Raw genomic sequence first — 10,699 nt, forward strand, 5'->3', positions numbered from 1 at the left:
TTTTTCCTGAATAAACAGTGGAAAGAAGAACAAATCAACAAATGAATAACTCATGAACAAATGTTATATTTCTTTTGGATACAATAGTGCACATAATACTGGACTGCCGACGAGTACCTTACAATCCACAACAGTGGGTCTTTCTTTGTACAATGAAATGACTCAGTGCTGCTACAGGCCCATTACTACAGTACCTTAAATGGATCGTAAACCACAGAAGACATTATCTGTGTCCAAAAACACACAGACGAAATGAGCTTTATATTCACACACAAAAGACTAATACATAAACATAGATATGACTCAGCACACTTGTGCGTACATGTTAAAGAGACAGAGAGAGACCCCCAGGTGTTGAGCACTGGATTTATGGTGTTATGGGCTGTTTTTTATGACGACGTCCCTGGTTTGTGTCTCTAAGAAAGGCTCCATCGCCATCCTGGGCCCCCATCAGGCCTTGTTTGCCAAGGTTTTGGGGTTGCTACGGCGATTGCGGCAGCGTTTCCTATTAGTTGACCTCTCAATGCGCCTGGGCCACCCGGACAACTCTCGGCACAGTTCAGCTGTAATGTGAGAAAGACAGATAATCTCTATGCATGGCCACGAATCCAACATCATGCATGTTTTACTTCTAGATTTTTTTTCACCTTTCAGATACTCATCCTGCTGGCACACTGTCCTCATGCAGATCTCTTTGTTGATCACGTAGACACGAGGAAGGCTGCGTCAGAAATTGGAGAAACATTAACATCATGAGTGGCACAGTTTGCAGTACTGTGCAAACACAGTAACCAAAATATTGCCAAGAAATTAGCTAAAAATTACCTTAAAATTTGCAAAAGAAAAGAAAAATAAAGAAAAAAAACTCATAATTTTCTAATTTATTTATTCAGCTTGAAAAGTCTGACATTAACACACTGTGTTCTGATTAAAAACTGTTTTGGTTATTTCACATTAGAGATTTCTGCTGTTGTCTCCGCTCCTCTTGCTCTTTCTTAGTAGGTGAAGCTGAGTTGCATGCTTAAAGGAATACTTTAGCCCCCAAATGATTATTTCATGTCATATGTCAATTACTCACCCTGTGTTATAGTGAATTCATTAAGAAAACTTTGTTTTTCTTGCATGCCTCCTAAGTGGACGAAGAATCCAAAACAGCAGACATTCTTGATGCATTGAAATTAGCGGGGGCTGTGTTTAACTACTGCAAATCTACATAAAAACATCCATTGACAAACTCTCACACACTTCGTGCGGGATAACTAAGTCTCATTTATCCAGTCGTGTGATCAGTACTTTCCAAACACAAGCATTTTTACTTTAATGTTACTATTTAAAACCCTTCCACATAAACAGTCTTAAACACAAACAAGTACTGCACCCGCAGACCCCTATGACTTCAGTTCATCAAGAATGTTTGTCTTTTTTGGCTTTTTTTTTTGTTCGCCATGGAGGCGTGTGAAAAAAACTTTCTTTCCCCCTAATTCAACATAACATAGCACGAGTAAGTGCCATGGAAATGGTTATTTGCGGTGCTAAGTATTGCTTTAAAGTCCCTAAGCAGGCCATGTAAAATTAAAAGCCACAGTGTGAGTATTTTACATACTTATACAAATATTAGTATTAGTATAATCAGTGTTGTGCAAGTTAATCATAAAATTTAATATGTTACATATCACTAATTACCTTTATTTGAAAGTAATGTGCTACATTGCCATATTACTATGGTTAAAGTAATGCGTTACACTACTATTGAGTTCCATTCACCAAAATGGCCTCATTGTAAAATGAAAGAGGGTCATGTTGTTAAACAGCGATTAATCAAAGCACAGATTACGTATATTGCAGTTCATTAACGTATATATCCAGTAGAGGGTAATATAATACAGTCTAATAAAGGCTCTCCTCCAGCGCACAGGTGTCACTAATGCATTCACGTGCAGTGCTTACCACTTTTTTATTAGTTATACTAATTTTTTGTTTTGTTTCTCCATATAACAGTTGACAATAAATGTCAAATAAATGTCAAATGCTGCAGATATACGCTTTCACCTTGAAAGAAGAAATGAAGAAAAAAAAAAAAAAAAGAAATTTGCTTGAGTTAAGTTTCAGTTTCCGCTTTCTCCGGTGCGGCGCGCGCTCATGCTCGCGCTTGGTTGACAGGTGAAAGAGCACGAGTGCGCATCGAGAAGGCTTAACGTCAGTGCGAGAGGAAACCAGCTAAGAGATGCAGTCAGACGTGTTTGAGCCTCACACTGAGGTCGGCAGTCTGATGTGCACCAAAATCGGCGACGAGCGGATGTATCGCGATGGTACGTGCAGAGAGCATCTTTTCTTTATGTTGTTTGTTAGCATGTTAGCTTGTATGCTAACTGGCAGTGGCTGAGAGCGTGTTGATGTTTTTGTATCAATGATTACAATTATATCTGCTGTGATGGCTTTTTGTTAGAAAGTGGAAGGAAGATCAAGATTCAAAAACTGCACGCTAATAGGAGTGGGCGATATGGCTGTAAAATATAATCACGATATTTTTTTGTGTATTTTTGCGACAACAGTATTCCTGATGACAAACTACTGAGAAATGTTTTACTATAAATTTCAAGAACACACAAACGCAATAAAAAGGCTCTATGTTATAGTGTCATTTCGCTTTCAAATATTTAGTATAAACTAAGCTAACTAAACTAGGTTGCAAACAACAACAACAGTAGGGATGCACGATATTGATGTTTTGCTGATATCTGATATGCCCATATGTATAGCATCTCATTTGGCCAATAACCAGTACTGCTATAATTGATATATCCACTTTTTCCCCCACCTAATTTTATTAATCCCAGAGTCTCTTCTGTAGTGGAATAAGCATCATATTATGCATACTCCTATCATGATGGCCCACCAGCAGTGTGTGTGTAATATTCATTAATTGTTCACAATAATAAAAATACTTCAATGTAGGGTTGATGTTTTGTACGTTTTCACTCTGTCAGTTAAAAAAAAGGTTTATTATACTGGCAGAAATCAGCATGTTGGACGATTCCAATATTTCACTTTAAAGAAAATATTTGCGGATACCGATACGATACAATACGATACGATGCACTTTATTGTCCCTGCAGGGGAAATTTTTCTTGGACTCAGTGCTGCACAGATAATGTCTCCACACTTAAAACAAAAAATCATTTTCGCACCATGACATAACAAAAACAACACCAGATATGCAACTGCACAGTCACTTAGTAAAACTGCACACATTGCTCAAGACAGCTGTTTCACTCACCCAGTACCGATGACTAGAGCTGTGCAATATGCCGAAATATATGGTGTGATGATTTGAAAACATCTATCGTCACATATTATGCTATGTCATTTAATCTGGGCAAGTCATCTGATGATGCTTTGTGTACGTCCTGAGGGGGCGTGTTTTATTTAACCGTATACTTTATTTAACATGATAACTTTATTTGTCACTGTTGTTTATTTAATAATTTTGTGTTTTAGTGGTTAACAGTAGTTTAGAGGCGATTTTAAAATATCAGGTATATATCATTTATCGCGATATAGCCTAAAAATATTGTGATATTATTTTAAAGCCATATCGTTCAGCCTTACCAATGGCGTGCTGATATTACCGTGCATCCCTAAGATTTATTGTCGTATAACAAATTTTAAACTAAACAGTGAAATTCCTCCCATCAGGCTTGGATGATGCTCTCCCTAAGACAATCCTAACAGTAGGCAAAACCAGGGCAAATTTTGCCTATTTCAACTAAATAAAGTCACATAATTAAACCATGACTGTTTTGGCTTGTCATATCAGTTGAAAAGTTCATTCCGGGCCAGTGCCGATATTTTATTTTAAAGCCGTTATCTGGTGGTACTGATGACGTGCTGATATTATTAAAATTATTATTATTATTATTAAAATTGGTGTTCTGTAGAAAGCTTGCAGACCACCTGTAGATACAAAGACCACCAATACATCTCTTGATGGGCCGGTGGACAGAGTACATCCTGGTGCAAGGATACATCTCCTCCCTACAGTCTGCAGAGACAGAGGAGACATATTTACATCATATCAACCACAGAGCACACTAAATGCTCAGTTCATGGGGCCTCCAATCTGCTGTCACTCACTGGGTGGCAAGGTGCCTCCAGGTACTTGAGTGCTCTCTGAAAACAAGGAGAGAAAACACAATCAGATTGGGAAAACATCGACCCGTTGCGATGACTCACAGACTGACAGATGTCATGCAACATAACCCGTCCCGATCCAACAGTGTGACTTATGAGGAGAAGGGCATTACCGGCCTGCTGGGCTTGGGCTACAGCTGTGAGCGCTGTGGAACAGAAACCACATGAGGGGAGTGTTTCGCAGCATAAAAACAAACACACAGCGACTCAACCGTAATTAAACAAGATGATTTGTGTGTTCTGTTTGGCAGCGTTACCGTGGAAACTGCAGAGGAGCAGGACCACTGGAAGGCCGCCCATTCCTTCAACTTGTAAGAGGGTGAGCTTTACGAGCTGGAGGAAGCCGGAGAGGAAAAGAGTCAGGATGATTTCACAGAGTGGAACTGTTCAATATCCTCGCTCGAGATTTTTGTTGCTGTTTATGTTTCCTTTAATCTCCCTGCGTGTAAATGCTCCCAGGTCACTGTAATGTTTTCCCTCGAGTTTTGCTCCAGCTAGACACACAGAGTAGTGCTATGTTTTGGAGAAGTTGTCATCATTTTTAGAGGAGTGCCTGATGTCATTCTGCCGTGGAATAAGCTGCTCTACAGTTTTTTTCGTGTAGACTTTAAGCTGCTCGTAAACAACTAGATAAAGCAGCAAAGGAGCAACTTTGAGAAAAAGTTATAGAAGACTACTTTTCAAAACTTTCTACCTCTTAAAATATGTTTTTCTCCTGGCTCTCACTCCTTCGAGTTTCTCCTTCCCTCTCCCGCCCTGCATCATTCCTCTCGTGATGTGTCAGTGTAACTTTGGAGTCCAAGTTGTGAGTTCTCTCTAAAGAATGTGTTTTTTTTTTTTTTGTGCCCTATTTGAGCGCCCCTCCGCCCCTCCTCTGGTACAGTCGCACATTCTTTTCCAGCTTTCTTTTCATAGAACATATTACTGCTTTCCAACTGTACAATCATCACGAAGCACATCTGAGCATTGACAGTTTTGTCACAACTTGTTCCTTTTTCCGATAATAATAGTCACACATTGGCAATTACTGAATTGAAAACTCTGGATTGTTCTGGTTTAGCTCGTTGCATGCCTCTGATTATCTAACATTTTTTACTGCTTGTACTTCCTGAACTCTGCATGCAACCACACATCACATCACTAAAAAATAAGTAATAAGTTAATCAGCTGAGCATTCACTCTTACGTTTTTACATCTAATCAATAGGAAACATACTTCCATTATTATCTTTGGTTGTGCAGATGCTCCTCTGTGTACTTTACTGTCAAAATCAGGTGAAAAAGAAGCATAATTAACTCATACTCACAACTTTTGCTGTCGTCCACAGCTGCTTTAGTTTTATGAATCTTTTGTCTTCTCTTCTTTCTCCTCCTTCCCTGTCCTCCCTCCTCCTCCTCCTCCTCCTCCCCCCCTGTCCTCCTAAGCATCACAGTTTTCTTGCTTTCCACTTTTTTCCTGCCTCTATCTGGTAAAAAAAAATGTAGCATGCAGCTGCAATCTGATGTCTTTTAATACCTTTAGATCACACACACACACACACACACATGCCCTTTTATTGGTCATCTTGTGCAGACATTTTATTAGGCAGATACACAGTGTGCAGCATCTTAGTGTCTCAGTTTCAAATCACCAACTAAAGTGAAACCATTCAGACTGTCAGCCCCACTAAAAGTAGGGCAGTTGCTCTTATTCTCTTATTAACTACAACCATGATTCCAAAAAAGTTGGGACACCGTGTAAAACATAACAAAAAACACCAAAGATACCTATGATTTGCAAATCTTTTTTTGACCTACTTTCAACTGAATACATTACAAAGACAAGATATTTAATGTTCAAATATTATTGTTTTTTGGTAAACATACACTCATTCTGAATTCAGGCCACTAACACCTTAAACAGAGACTCCGGAGTAGTAAAAAAAGTAACACAGAGGTAAACATACTCCTTTCCCATCTTTTGTAGAACATGTTGGAGGCTTTACATTCAGAATAAATGTATATTTTACTAAAACAAAGTATCAGTTTGACCATTAAATAGCTTTTTTTCTGTACTGTATTTGCTAGTGGTTGCATTGTGTTTATTTTTATGTTTTACACAGCGTCTCAACTTTGTCGGAGTTGTGGCTGTACGTAAATATTAAATTTGTGAAGGTAGAAAACATTTAAATACCATTTATTTTCTTAAATTCTTTTTTATTTAACCAGAAATAGTCCAATCAGCATGACGAATTTCACATAAACCTGTTTAAAAAACACAACAGGAAAAGTTAAAACAAACAGCATAGAAATTCACACACAAGCAACAAATAAACAAACAGCCACACTTCAGGTCTTTATAAATACATCAGTAAATATAAGACTAATTATATTTATTTGAAATAGTAACATCAGAGGTTCAGTCTGAATTTATTTGTTACTCATTTCTTACTTGCGTTTCTACTGGAGTTGACTTGGATTCGCTGTCATAATAATGGCACCCAACCTCAGGTGTGTATTTTGTGCTACCTAATGTAACCAGCAGATGGAGCAAAGCACACAGAATATATGTCGTCTTTGGCCTTCACATATACGATGCTATGCAGAGGTCACTCGAAAAAGTGTCTGAATTGATGGAAAGGTTAATGTTGTTAAGTGAGCTGAGGCCTTTAGCCACCCTGATCCACATTATCTCTGCTGTAATAATCACTGACATGGTCCAGACACACGTTTCTCCTTCCAGAGTCACGTGTTGCACATCCTTAACATGCGTGATTTAAATCCTCCATGGTAACCACATGGCAAAGACAATCGCATCTTTGGGTTTTGGGCTGTTTGTTTGAACAAAACAAGGTATTGGAAGAGGTTGCCTTTTACTCTAGTTAATTGTGATAGTTGGCGGTATTATTTTCTGACTTTTTATAGGTTAAACTGTTAATAATTTGCTAAATAGAAACACTGATGAAGGAAATGATCACAGGTTGCAGAGCCCTTGTTTAAATGTGCTGTATGTAACTCTGGAGAAAGATAGTTGATTTTTGAATCTCATTCCCAGGTCATCAAATACCAGCTGGAGGGGGGTGTTCAGTAAGGCCCCCGGGCAGGGCCTGAATTAACACGCATCAAGAGCCAAATGCGGGTAGATTTTCCATTTGGCGAGTAAATCTCGGAGGGTTATCCGCCACACTGGTGGATAAATGTTTGTACCAAAATAGTCATGTAATAAGAAAACTATGCAGAGAGCCACGTTTTTGGTGTCATTTAGGGGCGCACGGCCACTAAGGACAGCTGATCAGTGAAGCGTGTTAAACGCTGATTAATGGTTGTGATATGTATTAACAGATACATTGACAGGGGATCATGCCCTACATAAGATCTTTGTAAAATAAACACAAAACTATTCTATAACTTAATAAGGGTATACTTTTATGCAAACATACATTCTCAGCGTCCCTAATAAGAATAAAAGCATTACCGTTTGTTATCCATAAGAAGAAACCCAAGGTACTTATACTCATCAGCTGCTCATCTTCTCTCCTTGTTTTCCTTTGAGACTTTTTTACAGTTTCTCATCTAATTTTACAAGTAACTCTGGCACATTTATTTTTAGATATGGCACAACTACCAATCTGACCACTGGAAGATATCAGATCTTACATGATTTGATTAACCGATGAACTCCAGTTATTGGAATATATATAAATATTTTATTTAGGAAATTGAAATCAAGATCTCATTTACAAGTGAGACCAAATACTGAGTTAAAAGTAAAAATTAAAAAAAAAATTATAATGGCGTTGACATAGAAATATATGTAATAATTAAATAGCAATAATTAAATAAACGTGCCAAAATGTCCTTGGTAGGAATAAAAAAAGAATAATATACAAGCATATTATATATAATTATATGCAAATATGTAAAAATATAGTTATGTAGACAATTATAACAAATTATAAATTAATGCATTCACAAATGTCTGACATTGGTATACAAAAGGGAATAAAAAGCATATGATAAAAAGCTGTCACCAAAAATCGATAGAACCTTGAACCAAATTTTTCAATTGCTTAGGAACTCAAACAAGTTCTGCATATAGTTTTTGTTGTTTCTAACCCGCAGCTCAACTATCAGTCTGAATAAGATCTCCTTCAGGCATCCTCAGTAGTTATCTGTGCCAAGGTGGAAGTGACGATCAAGGCAACAGTTCTTGACCCTTTGTCTCAGAAGCTCTTTGTGTTGAAAAGATGCTTTTCATTGGGACCATTATAGCTGCGTAGGGACGGAAACTTGACTCTGCACGTATCTGACTAATATAAATATTGCTACACATTCCGCTGAAGTCACAACTCTCACTGGCTCTCACAATACAGCAGGCCAAGAGGGAGACACTCATCATCCCCTTGACATATCGGGGCTACACGGACTCCAGGGTGCATGCCTGTGGGGTGGCCCTAACAAGGTCGCCCGGGCGAGGCCGATGACAGCTTGACAAATGGAGGCCGTGTAAGCAAAAGAGAGGAGGAAACCAGCCAAGAGGGCCGATCAATCCTTTGAACACATCAACCTGCCACTCTGGCAACGCTGATCTGTTGTGAGCTGAGAGAAAAGAAAGAGGTGGAAGAGAGGGGGAAAGGAGTCAGGTGGTGGGGGATCCAGAAAGCATCGCAGAATGGTTAAGTCAAACATGCCAGATAGTAAACACATGATAATCTCTTGAGTTGTTTATTAGTTGGACGGCTATGCATGAGGCATGCCGGCTCTGCAATACCTACCCTCCTGCCGACCTCTTTTTCACCCCAGCACTCTTCCCTCGTTCGACTTCTCTCTTAACCCTGTGAAACCTAGAGCGACATCGCTTTTCTTTTGCTGCTTTCAGACGGCGTTTATAAGTATTTGAAACGCAAAAAGCAAATTTGTGCGATTTCTTTTCTTTTTTAAAAAAACATGAAAAAAGGCAATGAGAAACTTGGTAAAAAATGTTCCACAAATTGCAACATATTTGTGGATTTAGAAAATGATTTTTTGTCAAGGGTAAAAAGAACAAACCTAGGGAAAAAACATTTATCATTATCATTATCAAATATTTGAAATTATGTAGCAAAATGAATATATTTAAACACTTTTTTCCAGGACATTACCTTATTGTTGTTTTTTGTTGTTTTTGTTTTCTTTTTACTTTTTAAAACTCATTTTCAGGTAATTTTCTTGTACTTTTTGCTCATTTCTTGACCATTTTTGGGTCATTTCCTCTTCCAGGTCATTCAAGGCAATATGCTCAGGTTTCAATGGGTTAACTGGTAGCTGTACTGCTGTTTCCTATGCATGAACACACAGACACAGACAGACAGACAGACACACGCACACACACACACACACTAACACTAACACACACACACACACACACACACACACACACACACACACACACACACTGCAGACAGTGAACTTTCCCACTAGCACGTTGCAATTCTGGTGGCGCTCCACAAACGAGATCCAGTGTCGCTCATCAGTGCTTTTCACTCTGCAAAAGTGATAATTTGCAGCTCTTCTATCATCACTCACTTAAACAGGCCTGTTGAAGCAATTCAAGTAGTTGATCCTTAACAAGCAGCCAGGTGACAGAGAAAGTTGAGTGTAGGTGGAAAAACAAGTCCATGATGACCAAAGTGTTTTGCCTCACTGCGGGATACATTTCAGACAGTTGGCCATTTGAATTCTTTATTCGCCATCAATCTGGCTCTGATATCGGTGTCTGTTTTAGCTGGGGTAACTCTAACGACATGTGCCGTCCTTTTTTAAGATATCTTTCGAAATATCTGTTACACCTAACATCATTTTCCAGCTGCTTGTCTCCCCATCTTTCATCCAGGCAACCTGTTTTAATCTGTGCTAAGAGAGAAGCATTAAAGGGACAGTTCATATCAAAATCAAAGACATATTTTTCCTCTTACCCACAGTGCTTTTTATCAAACTAGATTGTTTTGGTGTGAGTTGCAGATTGTTGGAGATTTCAGCCGCAGAGATGTCTGCCTTCTCTCCAGTATCATGGAACTAGATGGCACTCTGCTTTAAAACGACCTGATTACTCAAAATAATCCACACACCTTGTTGTAAGGAGTTTCATGTAGGAACTATTTTCTTTCTACCAAACTACATCCACCTACCAAATCGCCATACAGGAGAAAGCGTGCATCTAGGCAGAAGGCATGCTCTCTTCTGCAGAGTCAATCAGTTGGCAGGTGTAGTTTGGGCAAAAAGAAAATAGTACTTGTTTAAGAGGTGCTAGGTGAGCTAGCAGTAGATGCATGCGTCCTCTTGCACAGTTATATGGTTGGTGGGTGTAGTTGGGAAGAGAACAAATAGTTCCTTCATGAAACTGCTCACAACAAGGTCTGTGGATTATTTTGAGTAACCGGGTCATGATTTCTAGAAAGAGACGTTGTTAAGTTTTTCAAATGTATTTTTTTGCTCTTTGAGCACCACAAGTGCCGTCTAGTTCTGTTGTATTGGAAAGAAGGCATGTGTCG

The 10,699-nt window shown here is 38.7% G+C and overlaps 1 protein-coding gene across 1 annotated transcript; it reads right to left on the reverse strand.

The window, feature by feature from the left end:
• Positions 1-46: 46 nt before the first annotated feature.
• On the reverse strand, positions 47-5,567 carry mfap5 (microfibril associated protein 5). Its single transcript, XM_042490289.1, has 7 exons — positions 5,498-5,567; positions 4,449-4,524; positions 4,305-4,337; positions 4,135-4,170; positions 3,955-4,042; positions 648-721; positions 47-563 (listed from the first exon to the last, which is right to left on the reverse strand). Exons 2-7 carry the CDS (start codon positions 4,489-4,491, stop codon positions 451-453), a joined length of 387 nt encoding a protein of 128 aa, XP_042346223.1. The 5' UTR covers positions 4,492-4,524; positions 5,498-5,567; the 3' UTR covers positions 47-450.
• Between the last annotated feature and the right edge of the window lie 5,132 nt (positions 5,568-10,699).

Source organism: Plectropomus leopardus, chromosome 7 (genome assembly GCF_008729295.1).
Source record: "Plectropomus leopardus isolate mb chromosome 7, YSFRI_Pleo_2.0, whole genome shotgun sequence".
In the NCBI taxonomy this organism is placed as follows: domain Eukaryota; kingdom Metazoa; phylum Chordata; class Actinopteri; order Perciformes; family Serranidae; genus Plectropomus; species Plectropomus leopardus.

Coding starts and splice junctions, on each gene's coding strand:
- mfap5 (XM_042490289.1), bottom strand. CDS start 4,491: ATGGGCGGCCTTCCAGTGGTCCTGCTCCTCTGCAGTTTCCACG. Junction 722..3,954: donor GGTGGTCTTTGTATCTACAG/GTGGTCTGCAAG, acceptor TTTCTGACGCAG/CCTTCCTCGTGTCTACGTGA. Junction 564..647: donor GCAGGATGAGTATCTGAAAG/GTGAAAAAAAAT, acceptor CTCACATTACAG/CTGAACTGTGCCGAGAGTTG.